Source organism: Stegastes partitus, unplaced genomic scaffold, assembly GCF_000690725.1.
Source record: "Stegastes partitus isolate 25-593 unplaced genomic scaffold, Stegastes_partitus-1.0.2 Scaffold1426, whole genome shotgun sequence".
NCBI lineage: Eukaryota > Metazoa > Chordata > Actinopteri > Pomacentridae > Stegastes > Stegastes partitus.
Window position 1 is genome coordinate 1 of NW_007579157.1, and position 20,052 is coordinate 20,052.

The 20,052-nt window shown below is 39.5% G+C and overlaps 1 protein-coding gene across 1 annotated transcript in view; it reads left to right on the forward strand.

Moving 5' to 3' along the window:
- Nucleotides 1-1,416: 1,416 nt before the first annotated feature.
- Nucleotides 1,417-20,052, forward strand: part of ttc39a (tetratricopeptide repeat domain 39A) — a 32,508-nt gene continuing 13,872 nt past the window's right edge. Inside the window, 6 exon segments of the mRNA XM_008299500.1 lie at nt 1,417-1,477; nt 1,636-1,686; nt 1,896-1,949; nt 11,345-11,449; nt 19,186-19,317; nt 19,990-20,049. Of these exon segments, the coding sequence (XP_008297722.1) occupies nt 11,385-11,449; nt 19,186-19,317; nt 19,990-20,049 (257 nt within the window). The 5' untranslated portion in view covers nt 1,417-1,477; nt 1,636-1,686; nt 1,896-1,949; nt 11,345-11,384.

Consider the following 20,052-nt stretch of genomic DNA (forward strand, 5'->3'; position numbering starts at 1 on the left):
TGTTTTCCTTCACGTGTCCTTCTGCTCAGAGTTGTTTTCATTTACAGAGAAATTCAAGTAACGACGAGCATGTAGCCTAAACACAGTAAAACACTTCTATTTTATCACAGATAAACGACAACAGCTATGAACGATATGGTTGGGATCACTTTCAGAGCGATCTCAGAACAGCAGCGCCGGTGTTTCCAGAATGCTAACGCTGGTCCATGTGGGCGGCACATCTGTACAGTGATCTCTGTAGTTATTAGTGTGGACGGACCAGAACAGGAGAACTGGTTCATGCTGACTGTGGGAACAAAAGAACGACAGAAACATCCCAGTATATGAGCTGTCTGATGGGAAAACGTGTCCCAGACACGAAAGATATTTCAAATTGAAATGTACTAAGTCGGCGAATCAGGTCCCAGGACACGAAACAATAGATTAAATTTTGTGACTGTTTCACGAATTGCTGTGAGCCTGGTTTGATCTACCGTCCCTGATGTTTTGTTATTGCTCTTTTTAAGGTTCCACTGTTTTTGTTTGTTTGTTAGTTTTTACAAATGTTTACTGGTGTTTTCTAATGCGTTGTAAAGTTGTTGTTTTTTTAAAGCACCTTGTGACTGCACTTTGAAATACATGCTACAAGAAATATATGAAAGTTTATAATTATTGCTGTTATGATTATATAATATAAATAAATAAATAAATATAATATGTTAGAAAAAATGTAATAATTATTTAAAATTCCATAAAATAGCATGAAATATGAAAACAAGACAAAACAGGAACATTATATAATAGCAGTTTATTTCATTTTTTTCTCTCTTTTTATTGAAATCAAATGAGTTGATCACAGTTTCTTGGTTCACGTCAACATTTTTCAGGCAAGTTCTTAAAAAACTGACAAGGAGTTGTGTAAAATGTGTGCACAGATGTAAAAAAAAAAAAAGTGCTATTAATAAAAAAATATGCTAAGAAATATAGTAGTGCTGATAATAATAGTAATAATACAAAATAAAGAAATAAAATTAATATTAAAAAGAGGATTCAAATAAAATATACATAGAAATAAATAAAAATCTAAAAATATATATATAATAATAATAAAAACGAGAAAAAAAATTGTGTGATGTCAGCGACTGAAGTAAAATACGTCCAAAATACTGAAATGTTAAGACCATTAAATGCAGCTAAAGGCCACTGAACACTTGTACATCTTGAGATTTATTGTGAAAATGATAAAAGTGTCTGAACTTCTGTACTTTGGTGTGATATCTTGTTTAATATCTGCAGTTTGTTCTAGATCAGTTTGTTCTAGATCTGAAACAGTCTTAAGTCTTCAGGTCCTCAGGCTCCCAGTCTTCTTGCTAACGTCCTTTTTTTTCTCGCCACCATGAGATTCTTTCTTACGTTCTCTCTAAGTTGACCTCCGACCTCTTCACAGGGATGCTGTGCAGGCACAAGACATCCCCGATGGCCCGGACTCCCCGAGCCGGTACGTCCACATTCACCACCGTTTGTTCTTACAGTCAGAAACATTAAGAAAGCAGCAAACCCGCCGCTGCTCCTCACAGTGCTAGTAGCTCTGCAAAAAGCACATCTGAACCTCTTCGAATCCATTTATGTCGGACTGAACCGTGTTTCTTATCTCAGGTTGTCGGTCGTAAACAGCCCAGACCTGGATCCCATCATCACAGATTTCAAGTGAGTGGTTTTAATTTAGTTCATATCTGCAGAAATGAACAAATCATGGTCGTCAAAAAAAAGAAAAAATATTCAGCTGCCTGGGAGTGTTCATTACTGCCCACGTTTCTCACGATCCATAAACAATAGCTGCTCGTTCGGCTGGTTTTCGTCCCTCGAGATCGGCTTCTTTTCTCTGAAACAGCCTCGATTTTGTTGCTCTGTTTCAGGTTACAGCTGCCGGACAACAAAGATGCTCTGGAGTCGGCAAATCCATCCAACGGGTGAGAAGGGACACGGATCACACATCTAAAGCTTCTCATATATACTCTCTGTGTTATAACTCTGAAGCCCTGCATTCGTGAACTGATTACAAACAGAGAGAAGTTCACATTAACAACATGCTGCAGTAAAAGTCAAAAGGTTACCGACTAAACGCAGCTTCTCCTGCTGTTCATTATATCAATAATTCAGACGGGGTGAACCTGAGAATAACATCATCTCTCAGCTCTCTGCGTTTAAATTATGACTGAGTAGCTGATTAGACTGTTAACAGGTCATTAAATGGAATAACCACAGTGTTATTAGTGTTTTTGGGGGGTTTTTTTTGCATAAGAATGGCTTGTAGCTCCCTCCACAGTATATTTTGGTTTACATTTTGTGCAACAGTGGTTTTATTTAAAAGGAAATCTGCAATATTTTAGTTGATTTGCGGCACAAAGACCTTTTGCTTGATGGCACAAATTCAATAATGATCCTCTGTTCTTAAACCTTTTGCCTGTGACCAAACAAATAACTCCAAATAAGCCTCCACACTGCTGTGCTAACAGTATGCACTCTACAATGCATGTATTTTTTAAATATAACCCCTTTGCACAACAAAACTGGTGCAATACTTGCATCATTGTGCAACAGCAACTTAAACCACCGACGTCACCAGTTTATTTGATTATTGTGATTCATGTTTGTGCACCAGTTTGAGGTTCAATAATCCACCGTCAGTCTTTTTTTATTGTGTATATTGACTTTCAGCTGTCGTGTTTGAATTAAGTTATTTAGTACAGGACAGTTTTAGATATTTTATTATTATTAGATTAAAGTTAAAAGACCTGAGTTGTTTTCAAGTTGCAACATTTCTGAGCTATTAAATCAAATTTTCTCCCACTTAAACCCGTGACCCACTGGCCTCCTCGCAGCAACAAACTGATTTTATTTTATTTTTTTCATTCTACTTTAAAGAAGCTGGATGAATTTCCCCCCTCGTGTGTCTGTACGGAGCCGCTTTGCTCTTGCGATTGTATCTTTATGGGTCACTGTGGGAGAGAAAAATATATCAGATGTGATTTGCAGCTATTCACGGTCACATGAGTTCAATCTTTATGCTTTTCTGATGTTAGCAGTGTTGCTAATAGTGTGTGTAAATGTGCCATACAGCCTGGCTGCGTCCTGTTCAGGGTTTTACTCCAGCTTCAGAGAACAACGCTGGTATTTATGGCTGAGATGGGCGCAATAAGTGATGCTGACGTCTGCAGCACTGAGGAGGATCCAGATGTTTCAGTGTAAAATAGCAGGAGAGTTTGGATTTGTATTGTTCTGGTCGTGTTCGCTTTTGAAAATGCAACAGAGCAGGACAGACATAACGTAGCAGAGCATAACAGTAAAGAACGTAACATGACATCAGGTAACATAAAAGAACTCGTAACAGCAGATAATATGACAGAACGTAATCTAACATGACGTAGCGTAGCATAACAGAACAGAGCAGAGCGTGATGTAAAGTAACACAAAACACAAAACAAAAAACAGAATGTAACATAACAGAGCTAAAAATAAAACAACTAAATGTCTTGTAACAAAAGAGCAGAGCAGAAAATAACGTAACGAATAAAGTAACCATTAGGTAGCAGAAAATACTGTAACGCAACAGAAAACATAATGTAACGTGACATCATGTAACAAACACAATGTAACAGAAAATACATAACAGACAACAGAATAGAATGTAACATAACAGATGTGAAAATAAAATAAAAAAGATCGTAATGTAGCGTTACCTAACGTATCAGAGTGCAACATAAAGTAAAGTAGCATAAAGTAACATAATGTGAAGTGACATAGCGTAATAAAAAAATAACTTAACAGAACGTAACAGTAACGTGACATAATGTAACCTAATGTAACAAAAATATGAACTGAAAATAAAACGGAAAAGATCGTAATGTAGCGTTACGTTACAGATCAGAGCGTAACGTGCCGTAAAGTAACATAATGTAAAGTAGCGCACCTTAACATAATGAAAATAGTAGCATAGCAGAACATAACAGAACAGAACATAATGTAACGTGACATAATGTAACTAAATAGAAAATACATAACAGACAACGGAAAAGAATGTAGCATAACAGATGTGAAAATAAGACTGAAAAGATCGTAATGTAGCGTTACCTGACGTATCAGAGTGCAACATAAAGTAACGTAACGTAAAGTAACATCATGTAAAGTGACATAACGTAATAAAAAAATAACCTAACAGAACGTAACAGAAAAGAACATAATGTATTGTGACATAATGTAACCTAATGTAACAAAAATACGAACTGAAAATAAAACGGAAAAGATCGTAACGTAGTGTTATGTTACAGATCAGAGCGTAACGTGCCGTAAAGTAACATAATGTAAAGTAGCGCAACTTAACATAACGAAAATAGTAGCCTAGCAGAACATAACATAATGTAACCAAACAGAAAATACATAACAGACAACGGAAAAGAATGTAGCATAACAGATGTGAAAATAAGCCTGAAAATATCGTAATGTAGTGTTACGTTACATATCAGAACAGATCAGATCAGAACGTAACGCAACTTAACGTCGTGGAAATAGTAACCTAACAGAACATAATACAAAAGAACATAATGTAACATAACAGAAAATACATAACAGAAAACAACAGGAAATAATGTAACATAGCAGATCAGAAAGTAAAATAACTGAAAAGAACGTAATGTAACGTTAACAGATCAGAGCGTAACAGAACAGGTCAGAACGTGACGTAACTTAACAGGAAATAACAAAAGTGAACATAACGGAAACCTTACAAAACGTGTTTTTGGACATGACATAATAATTAGCGTGCAAATTATGACAGATTTCAACACAGAAGTCTAATGGGATGAACGTAAACTAACTGTCCTGGTCGATGCTGCCATACAAACGGGACGCAGAAACTCTAGCTTCTCATGTGGTGGTAAACCTGAATATCTCTCAGTTTTAGATTGTTCGTTGGACCGGTGAAGCCTTTTTAAGACTTTGCTTGAACTGTATTGTAGTGCAAACTATTGACTGATTGGGAAAGAAATGCTGACTGCAACACTAATGCAGTTACTGGTCTGAGGGGATGAAACACGTTCTTGTTAGAAGACCAGTTCATGCTTTTTGGGTTCTTGTCCGTAGACCGACGTGGACTTCACACGGTTCTTGTTTTTAGTAGAATAGGTGCATGTTAGTGTTTCTGAAAAGCTAATTTTATGTAATATAGCATCTGTAGCACCGCGTCATTGTGAATATTCCTGGGGTTTGTCCCAGTAGACGGAATTAGCACGAGATATCTGGAGAATATAGAGCTTTCGATTGATGGAAAGCATGTACACCTTCAAAGTCTGGCAGCTTCAGTTAGAACTCTGTTAATGATGAATTAAGGTGAGAAGCCTTTTGCACAACTTCTCTTCTTAACCACTGTTGTTTTTATGCTGCTGTTTGTTTTCCTGGTTCACATGCAGTCGACACATTTTACAGTCACGACCTTCAGGCTGCATTTAGGTCTAAAATGATTACATTTCACATCAAGCGTACCTTTGGAAAACCTTACAGACTTAGAGAGCATAAATTGACCCTTAAAGATATTTTTATGACTCCAGAGTTTTCTGAACATTTCCACGACATGAAACCCAGCTAAATAGTAGAATGCCAACATCGGCACGTTTCTCCTCTGTGTTAACTCGTCCTGCTTTACTAGAATAAGAGCTCATTTAATCTCAAAAGAATGAACCATCTGAACATTTTTCATTCGGCACGGCAGACGTGTCGTAGCAGGAACGTTGCCGCTCATGTTAGCAGGACTCCTAAACTAATGAATCTAAATGGAGCGTAACCCTTTTTGTTGTCGTTAGCTAACCGCGGTGTCGATGCTTGTGTGCCGTTACAACGATCTGGTTGTCACGAACCGCACATTTCTAATTACTGCTGATGTTATCTGCTGATGGGAGATACGCCTCTGGCCGGCCTTCTACAAACTGCACACTGTAAAATATAAAGGAACTGAGTCAAATCAACTCATCTTTTCTTGTTGACATAATGTGAATATGAATTCAGTTGAGACATTTAAAATAATGAGTTCAGTCAATGCATTAAATTTAGTTTATCAGAAGCAAAACTAGCTGTAAGAAAACTTCCCAGGATGCATTGTTGAAGAGTTAAAACTCCACAGAGGCTCAGACATGCTGGAAACTTGCTGCGTCTCTAATTTAATAAAAAGTTAGATTAGGTTATGGTTGTTTCATAATAGTCAAAACGGTTTTAACCCCAGAAACAGATCAGCATTTGTGCTGACGGAGTTTATTCATGAGGCTGTTTGATGACGAAAAAACTCTTTATACATCGAAAATGTGAAAGAAAAACAAGTTTATCCGCAACTGTTGTTTGTCACCAGTTGATTCAGCTTAACATCTTGAGTTTATTGGACTTGTTGTGCAGCTTTCTGACACTGTCGAGGCTGCAGGGGAGCTCGTGTCGAAGCTGAGTGAACCTAAAATGCTTTACGGTTGTCCTCTCGCTCGCCCACAGTGTGCATCTGCTTGTTCTTGTGGTGGTAAAACCTGGCGGCGCCGTGCCCGCTCGTAATTCATTACTTCTCGTGCATCTCCAGCTCCTTGGTGCTGCATCTATGTGTTCTATTTCTGGACTCGCTGCAGCGTTCTGCCACTGCAGCACATCGGACCAGCTGAGATCCTCACCATGCTGCAGCAGCCTCACTTTGTACAGCAGACATTTTTCCTTCCTCTTTTCTTTTTCTGTGCTTTTGGGGCAGTTTCACAGCTTATGTATTTAAATCATTAAAAAAAAAAAAAAAAGAAGAATCCTGAGGTCATTTTAGCCCCGCCCCTGATTCAGCGTTGGCCAATGGGAGCAGAGACTGCAGTGTGTAGCATGAGGGTGATGATCGGAAGAGGTGGGATAGGTTTAGTGTTGGTGTGTGTTTGTGTGTGTGTGTGTTGTTCTCTCCTCATGTGTGATAGTCATCCCAATCTTATTAAGAGCTGCTGCTGCATCCGTCCTTCCTCCTCCTCCTCCTCCTCCTCCTCCTCCTCCCTCCTCTTCCATTCATTCTTCCCCTTCTCTTTCTGCCTCTCTCTGCCCTTCTGCTGCTACAGACAGAGACACAGACCATTACACTGCACTGCTGGAGAGGCCTCTGGGCTCACACTTCTGCATTTCCTCTCCCACTTGTGTCTCTTTCTCTGCCGTTCACACTCACTCACTTTTGCCAGATGAAAATGTCAGGAGAGGAAAAGACTCTGACGAACGGGTAAGATACCGGCTGCATGTTGGTGTGTTGTTGTTGTTTTTTTGTCGTTGTTGTCATTCAGTCCTCCTTCGGCCTCCTGTGAGATGTTTTGCCGTGCTCCAGCCGTGACACTCAGGCATGTGGACGAACTCGCTTCGGTTTATTGTCGGGCTCTTTTGTGATGCCACGGACGTCTCGTAGCAGCTGGAATGAGAGTGCTGAAAGCCGTGCGAACCGGCAAACTTAATGCTTCGTCACTCTTAGCAGAAGTGTGTGTTCTTTGCGTACGCAGAGCCGGCCGTCTGAACAGTGGGTTCATGTGTGCAGCCGCATGATAATAATCGACATTGTGCAAGTCGCTCTCTGGAGAAATCAACTCAGAATTTCAGGCTTGCTGACTTTAAATTGAATTATCGGGACAATGCGTGGTATGTGACGGACTCCCCCCTCCATTGTCGGTTATTCCAGAATCCTCTCCTGTTTTTTTTACAGTTCTTTTTTTTTTTGCTTGCTAACTGCTTCCTTTCCTTTTTCAGTGTCCTCAGGCCTCAGATTGCGTTTAAGCTGCCAGAAATCTTGTCAGATTTCCAGCCAACCAGTTCCAGTTGAGTTGGTTTCCAGGTACAAGGAAACGATGGAGCCACTTGTTTGCTGTTTTTTAACCCTCGTTGTTAAGATTCCAGCCTTTATCCGGACAATCTGAGCGTCAGGAATCTGAGATAACAGAAAATGTTCAGTTTGTGTTTGATGTGTATCAGTGCCGTGTGCACGTGTACCTGCTGGTTTTTAAACCGCAGCCCCTCTGCAGTTATTTTTTATTAAATTAGGCTTGTCGTTTAAATCTAACAGGTGATTGGATTCCAACAAGTGTACAATATTGTTTAAAGAGGGCTGAATAATGTGGAATATTGTAGTTTTATGGGTATTCGATCTAGAGGCAGGATTAGACGTGTTTTTAAGCGCGCACGAGTGAATTCAGGAAGATAACACAAGTTTGATGTTGGTAACAGTTGTGGCTGTTTGTTCTTCCGTACTCTCGTCATTTTAAAGCCACGAGAAACCAACGTCTGAGTCCAAATTTCAAAGTTTTTCCTCCCATGAAAACAAAAGCTTCATGCCTTCGATGTGACTCTGCGCCGTTGCTTCCTCTACAGGGTCAGATCTGTGAAATCTGCGCCTTAAATACTGTGAAAGTCTCTCAGCCAGCCTGATCCTGTACAACAACAATGATCTGGAAAGTCCCGCTTTAGATTATTTCCTTGAATTGGTTTTGTATGAAAGTCTGACTGTCAGCGTCAGTTTGCAAATGCTCATGATGTTTTCCAGCCCGTAAAAAAAGAAAAGCAGCAATCTGACATGTTAATGAGATGAAAAACTTGGAGGGACTCTCAAAGTACAAGTGACAGGACAGTGGAGGAAGCTCTGGTTGGACTGGTTTGATTCAATCAGCGGGGGACGACATGTGACTCTCCAGCTGTATCCTACGAATCAATGACGTAAATAAATAAACACCTCGCTTTAATTTCCTCCTACCGGTATTAATGGCTGCAGTATTGATCCCTCTATTACTTTATCATCTGTAGGCACTTGTTACAAGCGGTTATACTCTAATACTACTCTGTATTTTAATACTAGCAGTGGGGTTTTTTGCTATTAAAATGTCACTCATGCGTAACAGAAAACCCATTTTCCTACACGAGCTTGTTGTCTGTCAGCTTTTAGTGCCTGATGAAATATGGAAGTCTGGACACACAATGATCATGCGTTCGCTTGTTTCCCTGACAGTGGTCGTCTGTTGTGGGGAAGGCCGGCTTGCTGCTGGTCATATGTCGAACGCGGCAGTCACCCGCATGTCATTAGGCAGATCTGCAGCAGTGGGCGTGTGAGAGATGAGCGTATCGTCCTCCTGTGCTTCCAATGGACAGGAATGTAAAGTTTATTAGTCACATACATTAGTCGTAGCTGTTTGCTCGGCTTTCGCTCTTCTGTTCTTCTGCGTGTGTCTGAAGTTTGACCTACTTCAGTTAAAGAGGTTAAAAAACTGACCGACCCCGTTCCAGCTGTTAAATGTAAATGATGAAATCACCTTATTTCACAAGACATGGATGCGACCGAGCCGCTTTTCTGCTCATTTCATGATGCAGCTTAAATAACTCGAAGGAAAGCGATCAAACATGATTCATAATGCAAATGAGATGAAGTCAATCAGCTTAATGTTGAAGAGCATTAATGCAGCAGCCTTTAGCGCTTTCGATTTTACATTAACTTAATCCCCTTTTCCTGCTTATTAATGTGTTCTTCACATGCTGTTTGGCCTCCTGCAGCGAAACACACATTGAGAGCAGATCCATTAGAAACCCAGTGAGTGAAGAAGCAGTGCGAGATTCTCCGTCATGACTCGCTTTGGCCACTCCACAGCCGTCACGTGAGGGTCATGTGCCGTGTAATGAATGCAAAAGGACATTATCATCAGCCATTAGGGACGTCAGCTGTCATGAAACTGTTGTTCGAGCTGCTCCCGGAGCTTGTGCTTTTACAAATGCGAGAGCAGTAATTTATGCCGAGTCCTTTTGTAATTTGCAGCGCAATGCAAACAGAAACAACATTAGCAGCGAAGCGTTCTCTCGCCGAGCCCATTTGTCTGCCGGTTTCTCTCCCGTTTTCCGTCTGAAATAGCAGACGAGTGCAAGGGATTCAATAAAGGAGGAATTTGTAAGTAAACAGAGAAAATATCAGGACTTGGGACGACGGTGGAGCAGCGTGAGGCGACGAGGATCTCTTTTAAAAACTCACTTAAAAGAAAGTCATTAACCCATAAATTAAAAAAAAAAGATAGTGAGGTTCTTAAAAACAGAAATATCTTAAAAAAAAAAAAAAACTGCCATTAAAATAGTCTCTATATCTTTTAACCAACATCGCAACCACATATTTATTGATTTCAGAATTTCAGTGCTTTAACTGCAGGTTTGTTTGGATGATGTCACTGTTGTTTGATGTGAGCAAACACAAAACATGCGTCTGCCATGTGATATCATTTTATATGCAGCATTAGATTCAAAACAAAACAAAACCTGAAGTCAGGACCTTAAAGACAAAAATGGCCATGTTGAAAAACCACTGCCATGACAATGTTGAATGTCAATTTTATTTTCTGCTATGACTCCTAACGTTTTGAACCAACATCAGTCCCAATGATGACGCCTAAATGTTTGGATGTTGACCCTTTAAATGCCAGTTTGTTTACATTATGTCTTTGTTATTTTCTAATTTAGAAAACAAAAAAAAGTTAGTTAAAAAAAGTTAGAAACGGCATTGAATGTGATCCTTTTTATTTTTTTGCGGTATTAGATTTTAAGAAAAAAAAAGTCACACTCAGGATCTGGAAGACAAAAATATCTGCATAAAAAACATTTCCCTAAAAATATTACGCATTAATATTATTTTCTGATGTGTAGCAAACATCAGTCCTGATCAGAACTACCAATTATTGTGTTTTTATTTTTTTTAAAAACAAATAAGAAACACAAAAAAAGAATTATTTTCCATATAGTAAGTAGTGGTTGGATTTGTTTGGGATTATCACAATGTGGGATGTGTCAGTGATCAGTGACAACATTGACTGTGATGCATTATTATTATATAGAAAATGCACAGTCAAGACTTCAAAGACAGAGATGTCAGCATAAAAAATACTTTTTTTTCCAAAATTGAAATATTTTCAATGTACTAAACTCTATGGGGAATAATTGATTATGACAGTCTGAGATATGTCAATGATTAGCAACGGTATTGATTCTGATTCATGATTTTTTTTTGCTCAGTGTCAGATTAAAACAAAAACCAAGAAAAAACACCACTCAGGACCTTTTAAGAAATTTACGAAAGGCTATAAAAGTATAATTTGACTTTGATTGATACCTTTTTGTCTCGTAGCTTCCTGGTATAGAAACTGTTTGTTATAATAAGTTTATATATCAGGTGTAAAATGTGTATGTACAATGGATAGTTTAACTGAACTGTTACACGACGAACAGATCTAATCCTCAAGCTCCAATCCCTGTATTTGTATTGGATAATGACATTTTCACTCAAATTTTGTTTGTTTTTGCTCTGCAGGTGCTCGCGGTCCGACCTGTCGCTGGCTCTGGAGGACTGCATGGCTGCCCTGGATCTGTTCCTCAGAAACGACTTTGAGGAGGCGCAGGCCCGCCTCAGATGCAGGTAAGAACTCAGCCTGCATCACATACAGCTGCTGTCCTCACCTGCATCTGTGCTTTCGTGGGCAGATATGATGAATCAGCCCTCACCTGCACATCCGCACACCAGCAACTGTGTAGTATTTTTAGTGTTTTGTTGGAAGCTGCATACACATGCAAAGCACAGGCGTGAATAATTCAATTAACGACGGCTCCATCTCACTTGGTTGGTTGAGTTTTAGATCCTATTAAACTAATGATGAACACGGTAAACACAGCACCTGTAGACGTCAGCAGGTTAACGCTGAGCTGCTGACTTCAGCATCGAGCTCAACACTCTGCAGTGCCTACGTACAGCGCTGTGAACAAGTATATTTCCTGATTTTTATCTATTTTTCTGTGCATTTTATTCTAAACTGTCAAATAAAACTTAACATGAAGCATAGGCAACTTGAGTAAACACAAAATGCAGGTTTTGAAATATAATTGTTGTTTTTCTGAAGAAAAAAAAAAGGTTATTTGATGCCTAAACAACTTATGTGAAAAAGTTTGACAATTAACTGTGACGAAACACTTTGAGGGTTTCAGAAGTGAACCTCCTCCTGTTTTGGATCATCGTCTTGCCGCATAACCCAGTTACGTCAGAGACTCAGATGACCTGACGTTCTCCTTCAGGATTTTCTTCTCGGAGAGCAGAATTAATGTTGTATGTAACACCTAGCAGTCTGTAGAACATTCTCTGAAGAGGTTTGAGGGTCTTCTGTTGCGGCAAAACTCAGACAAGCTTCAACATTTTTCCAGGTTTTTTTGCTCGTTTCTTTCATCTCGTGGAGTTGGGCGCTCTGACCTACATTGAGGTGAAAGAGGCCTGCAGTTCTTTGAATTCATTCAGCTGTTATTTAAATCTCGAGACGTCTCATTGATGCTGAGAGTACAATCAAAACAGCACAGATAAGGCAGTAATTAATTAGAAAACAAACAACAGTTAAAGACATTTGCAACCAAAGGGTATAGAGTAGTTAGTGATTATGGTTTTAAACTGACCTACAAGTGCAGTTTGTTAATTTTTAATGTTGGCACTACTTGGCATTCGCCAATCGCTTCAACAAATCAGCTGAAGACCAGTTTAACACAGATGTTATGTTGGTGGTATCTTGCCATTAAGTGCCTCTATAAATAAAAAATTAACCGTCTGCCAACTTTTTCATACAATAAGCAATGGTGAGTAAAATAACAGCCACAAGCAATGAATCTTTGAGTGGAGCGGTAAAATAACGCTTTCTTCTGATCTTTTTTGACTTCTCACGTGAGTCCTTGCTGAGCTCGTGGAAGGAATTTTGAAAGGTTGGCCACTTCTGGGAAGATTCACAGTTCATTCAAGTCCTCCAGTTGTAGATGGAGTCTCTCACTTTGAATCTGAGGAGTCCCAGAGCCTTAGACTTCTAATTCTTCTCAGGCTAATGTGTTTTAATCAGTCTGGTCTTTTGATGTTTGCCACACTGGTGAGACCTTTCAGCTAAAGTCACGCTTCTGTAATTGGTCTCAGGAATAGTTTGATTGAACAGGCCTGTTAGTAATCAGGCCAGAACAGCTGCAGCCACTTATAAGTGCTGTTTGATAGATTTTTAAATTTAATAATAAATAAGGAGACAAATGTTTTTTTCACACAGACCAAATTAGTATGAGATAGCCTCAAGTATTTTGTGTTTACCCAGGTTGCCTTTGAAGATAGTTTATCATAAAATAAACAGAAAAATCGGATAAAACAGGAGGAGGTTGATTGTTTTATCACCGTATCGTCTCACAGAACTGCTGGCTTTGCTCTCAGCTTGTTTTTTCTACGGCAACGGCAATTCACATTTGAAAGTCAGATTGGAAGGAAGGAATGTATTTCTGGAAGTGCTGTAACATTACCCACATTTCTGTTGCTTTTTGCTTTGATAATGATGAACAATCACTAAAATAATATCATTGTTTAAAAAGTTTCCCTAAAGGATTTCTATCAATTTATATGCTTCTTAGATTTTTTTTTTAATAAATAATTTTTTTGAATAAAAAGAGGCGCTTAATTGATTTTATGCATAAGTTTGTTACTCTTCAGCCTGAAACAGTTGAATGAATCTCGCAACTTCATTCAAGTGGAATGCTAAAATTGCCTGAGCAGCCCTTTAGCGTTTAAGCTGTCCCATTTGTGGCTCAGTAAAAGGTCAGAAACAGAGATCCCAGTGTCTGTATCAGGGCTGACTGAGGTTTTACGTGATTGACATGCTGCTTTTTCATCCATAAACACAAACTCCCTCTCCAGAATCACACCCTGCCTCTCAGTTTTGTACTCCAACACCATGTTATCGAGTTACTTCATTGTCCACAGCTTATTATCTGCTCTATTATCAGACCCTTTATCACAGTGTTGCTATTATTTCGCTGCTCGGTCTTTTCTCTCCGAGGCTCTGGGCCACTCCTTCGCCCCAGTTTCTTCTTTTCAGTGCTGAGACACAAGAACAGCCTCCCGTCGGCCCACGCTTTGTGTTTGCACTATTGTGCTGAGGTCCAGATTGGCAGACGTGGTTAGAGTAATTTTGTTGTTTATAGCGCTTCCTGAGTCAGTGTTTAAAGTGATGTTATTTGTTAGCGCAGACACCATTTTATAGACTTTAATTGCACATAAATATTTTGTTGCCGAGTGTCTTTCCTGGTGTCATAAATATAATATGCTTCACTATTTGTTAATTGGGATTTGTAAAGTATTCCAGCGGCTCAAGCTGCTGTGGGTGTTGTTAAATTCTGACTTCCTACTGACTAAAGTGGGCCTCCAGCAACCTGATGGTCACTGTGTTTCAAAGCTAGCTAGTAGCTTAGCATGAAGACAAAGCTTTACTCTGCACCACCATCTGCTCACGTGTACTCTGCTACATGTGCTGCAAAAAGTGCTGAGATTTGTACACAATGGAGTCGGATTACGCTGTTTCTAAATAATCCCAAGCATCCTTTTCTCTATAGTTTTGTGTAAAAGAAAGTTTCCATATCAGCCGATAACTACCTAATAGAATCAACCAACTGATGTACTGGTCAGAATCCAGACGGTTGGATTTGCCGCATAAATCAGGAATCAGTGCGGATTTAAATATTACGACAAGTGGATTCATTGTGGTCTGACCAGATATCAAGGTTAAATAAATCACATGCAGACTGTTGAACATTCACAGCTTCCTTGCTTCAAGCCTGTCTGTAGTTTAACAGAATAACTCAGTAAGGACGCAGTGAAGCAACGTGTTGTTTTACATTTGAATGCGGCATTCCAGTCTAATTGAGAAAAATCTTTATTTCGCTTGGCTTGTGCAAAACCCGGTAACACACACACGGCGTTGTTCAGAGTCTTGTAGTTTTTCCTCCTCAGAAAGGGGTTTTGTAAGGAAGCTGATGGCCTGCGGTGTCAGACTTATAGTGTGTGGTATCATGTAAAGTGCGAGGACATTTGCTGCATTGTGAGAGAGAGACATCGAAAGATTAATCTGTGAGAAACAAAAAGCCCAGAGGATGTGAAACACCAGCAGAAGCATTTCTTGTCTGTGTCTCCTCTTTAATCCATGTGTGCTTTCTAATGCTCTTCTTCTTCACTGTCTCCTTTTTAACGTCTGTTAGTCGTGTTGTGACGCAATCAGGTGGAACAAACACAATATCCATGACTTCAGAGGACATTAAATTACACTTACATTCATTTCTTTCACTACTATGTCCCTAACAATCACCCTTTACGTGTCTTGAGCTTTACTATTTACGTTTTGGGAGACTTGACTTTGGTCCCCATAAGGACATGTCCCCAGAACGTGACTGTGTAAACAAACGCAGGTCCTCACAATGTGGTTAATACCAGCATGTGACACACTTAGAAACTAAAACGCTTTCAAAGTCGTTTTCTAATTACTCACATTGTGTTATTAGTTACACACTTAATCAGTGTCAGTGACAAAAAGCAAACTGGGGACAAAAATGGGACACGTGAACAGAGTTTAAACCAGTTAAATTAACTGCGACCTTATGCTCCAATAAAAACTAGAATTATTGCCTCGTGGCTGAATGCCTGGTCCGACCAGTCAGATCACAGTTTACATCCACGTCTATCCAGTCTCACTAAATATATCCAGTGATGAGTGTAGGAAATAAAAATAGAAGCCTTGTTCCAAGTCGGCAAATTCAGTGTTAAGTTCACTGTAAAAAATCTGTAATTTTACAAAAGATATCGCAAAATTGCAAAAATAGACTGAATTTACATGTTTCAGGTAAAATAACCTCCAAATATATGATATAAGATCTGTGAAATACCCAACAAACATGTAAAAGTACATGTTTTCTGTTGCTTTACAATAGTTTTGGGCATAATATGAATATTACAGTTTATATTACATTTTACACTTTTTTTACATTTGCTTTTAAAGTGTATATAAAAGAGAGGCCTTCATGTCCTGACCTCAAGGTGAAGACATACTGTATTTACTTATCAAGCCAATTTTATTGAGTCACCTCGACTTGATTTAGGTTTTACAACAACTTGAAATGTGAGTTTAAAATACACAAAACATTTAACTGATGCCAACATTGGTTTGTCATTACAACTCATCAGAAATAATGTTTGAAGCTGCATTTTTATTTCATGGTGGGAACAGGTTCTTTGAATTACTTTTAGAGTGACGTTTAAACTGGTTTCATCAACTGGTTTCCTTTGCTGTGGTTTATTTATGCCCTCCAGCTTCAGTATTTCTGACCAGAGGTTCTGTAGCTACATATGCTCCCCTCACATCAATATCACTGCAGTTAGAAACTCATATCAAGTTATGTCTCTCAAAACTGCTTCTATGCTGCAGGATTCAGATATTTGAGACGCAGGATCTGAGTTTGTCCTCGTCTGATTTATAGTGAGGGAGCTGCTGCAGACTCGTGTACAGCATTGCGTGAACATGCTTGCTAAGTAACCAGTCAAGTGTTTTTTTTTCTTTTATCATCCCTTAAATCCCAGAGGTATCCAACAACAGCAGCAGCAGGCTTACCTGTATTTGCCAGTTCTCTGTTCAAGCATGCCGGTGCAATTTTATTCTCCCATCATGCCGTCCCACCCCATTCCTCACAGCTGCAGCAGAGACTGGGTGCAGGACGTCTGTGCTAACAGCAATAATAATATCAATAGGAAAAGACTGATGTGATGTTGTTTTCTGTAGGTTTTATCTTTGTCCCTCTATGAGTTACTTGACTACACTTCTCTGCAGAAAACTTTTGCTCTTTTTAAAAGATTTGTTTCAAGACTTTGCTACAAACTTCTGCATATTTTGGCACAATTTCAACCATTTATTGCAACAAAAACCGCTGCATTTAGTCAGAAATGGACCGTTTTGCATCTCTCGCCATCGCTGCACTTCCTGATTTTCACCAACATGTGCAGAACTGAACACAAGGCGTGTCTGTGCACACGTGTCTTTGGAGAAATTACAGAGCAGCTCCTCCCTTGCATCTCAGATCATTGTGGTGAAAATATGTGGGAGACCCGGCTTTACGGACGACGGCCTTTGTATCGCTGAGATCTGAGATGATGCTGACTGAAAACAAAGGAAATGCTTGAAATTCCGCTTTCAGCTCAGGTACAAACAGCTGAATTTACCTCGCAGCTTCATCTTTAAAGGCCTCTCAGCTTGAGTTCGTGTTGCCCTCTTACATAAATGAGTGTGATGCAATGGAAATGTAAGGCAGGCAAATCTCTCAGTCTGCACCGCCGCCGCCTTCTTCTGGTCTCTGTTGTTGCTTCCTGGTTGTTACTGGGCGTGTTTTCTGTTTGGACACCGAGATAGAACTGATAAATAAATTCACTTAGGTGAACAGCTGGAACTGTGCAAACGCTGTCTGACTGCTGATATACAATAGCCCTTATTGCAGCAATTTTAGCTCATCACAAGCTAAAAGTCACATGAATCATCCCACTTTAATCTCTGTCGGCTTTCCATTCTCTATAATGTGTCCACAAGTCTCTCCTTTGTCCAACGTACACATAGTATGTGTTAAGAAAAGTGAAGTGAAGCCTTTTTTTAACAATCATTGGAATGTGTTTGTGCTCAGTTTCCGTGGATTGAAAAATCAGTTTGTGCTAATTGAGTTAATGTGAATGTGAAAGAGGACCAGTCTGAGTTCAGAGAGACGTCACAGCAGCCGGTCACATGAGTCGATCTGCTGGTGAAATGTCAGCAATGCAAACGAACGGCATTCCTCTCCACACACCTCGGCCTTTATGTTACCAAAATTGTCTTTGTGTGCGTATTACACACATGCACACACACACACACACACACACACACATACAATAAGTAAAGAAGCTAAAACCATTTAAATCCTCAGCAGGACAGCTTGCTAATGGAAACTCCTCCCTCTGCAGGGTTTGAGTAATTACGAGTTCCAATAATGCTTCAAAACTGGAACAACAAGCTCGTTTTAACTAGTTTAACAAATGTACGTGACACAAGCACTTTTATTGTCCGTTTAATTTTAAAAACCCCAAACAGACGTAAGTACATAAAATGTTTAATGTCGCATTTTTACACTTCTAAGTATTAAATAGCACCTGACAGTTTTGCTCTCTCATTTCTCCAATTATCTCCTCTTTTATTGAAACCCAGAAGCAGAATGTTCTCCATCTGAAGCAGTTTGTTCGTCCGTCGTGTCTTGTTTTGTTTTCGAGGCCAGTGCAGCATCACTTTTTTTTTCCTGGTTCAAAACAGACATTTGGGGACCTGAAGTGACGGCAACGTGTTTGGGTCACCCTGTTTGTGCTTTTTCTTGTTATTTCTGACCCTTTGATTGGCAAAATATCTGTCATGGTTGAGTGTATAAAACTCCAATTAATATAATTGGTTAAATATATAAAGGAAAACCAGAGAAACACACACACCCCCTAAGAACAGTGTCTGTTTTGTTTTAAGATATACAAATATATTGAACATTAATATAACCTGTACACTGCAAACTTGTTTATAATGCTAAATGTACAATCTTGAAAATCTTCTTACCTCACAAGTCATTTTGATCAACACAAGCTTGTTACATATGATTGACTGTATTCTCAAAATTTGAAGTAAACTTTAACAAAAATATTAGCTATCGCACAGATTTCTTTAATTTTTTTGATGAATGCCAAATAGTTCAGAATTAAGGGGCTGAGGACTAAAGATATAACATTGCTAAAACATTCTTAACAGTAATATTTAAATTCCTGACATAAAAATACCAAATCACAGGAGATGCTGAGCACACAGTAGCAAGAAACTAAAGCTAATATAGTTAGCTCGTTAGCCTTTTTGACTGATATTGTGTTTTTTCACTGCTGGTTAGCTTTGATGCTACTGAATTAGATGATACTGTATTTAATTTATCACAAATTTGGTATTTGAATGTCTACAGATGTCCTTTTCTTACACTTTCATTTATTGCAAACTAAATATTTGTTATTTTTTGCTGACTAATGGAAAATTATCCAAATGACTTCCATGTTAGCGGCACAAAACAGTTTGTATATATATATTATTTTGTACTGTATGTATATCAGCATACCTCACTTGCTTTGATCACCTTAGACTAGTAAAATACTTTTCATGCTGTTTGAAGATAGAAGATCTATTCTTCCAGTCTCATTTCTTACATCATGTTGAGGCTGCCTTATTGAGCAATTCCTCTATGCCGGTGAAAGATAGATAAAAGAAACCAACTGCTGTGTGTTTCTTGCAGAACCAAAGACAGCATGTACCACGCGCTGACCTACGCCACCATTCTGGAGATGCAGGCCATGATGACCTTCGAGCCGCAGCACATCCTGACCGCAGGCAACACCATGAAGGAGGCGCAGGCCATCTGCCAGCGGTGAGGCTTTCCCACAACGCCACGGTGATGTAACCGTCCTAACGAGCAGCCAGTAATCGGTCGTAAATTACTCTCTCTCTCTCTTGTGGAGCCTGCTGTTGAAAGCCAGGCGGTGCAGCTTGGAAATGAACGGAAAAGTTAGATTTGAGTCACAGAAGTTGCTCACGCTGCAGATGTAGACATTCAGACACACGACGCTGCAGCTTGTGAACGCTGGATCCAGTTTACAACATCATACCGAAACCAGAGAGCACGCTGAGATCATCCCGACTCAGCCCGAAGAATGTCACGACTGCCCGTCGCAGTTTGTCCTGAAGCTCCTGTGAGAGTCCGTCATGACTCAGAGCGGCACGAACATTACATCTCATTAACCCGTCTGACAAACACACACTCTTGTTCAGGCTGATCTGAGGTCAGAGCTGCAGTTTGTCTTTTTGAATGTTGTGAATGCTGACTGGAGATTTAATGCACAGTCAGCGCCTCGTTTTGTTTCGTTTTTCGCCGTAACTTCACACCGAAGCAGCTCAGAGTCCTGGAATGAGGCTGAGTCACTGATTTGCATGGAAACAAGATGAGAAAAGGAAATGCAGGGCAGTGCAGCGCCGCGGAAAAACAGTCCAGAGGGTTTGTCTTGATCGATTTCAGATCGATGGTTTTCTGTTTCTCCATCAGGCACCGCAAGAAGTCGAGCTTCTCCAAAAGCTTCACAGAAGGTCAGTGAAGTCAGGATGTGTT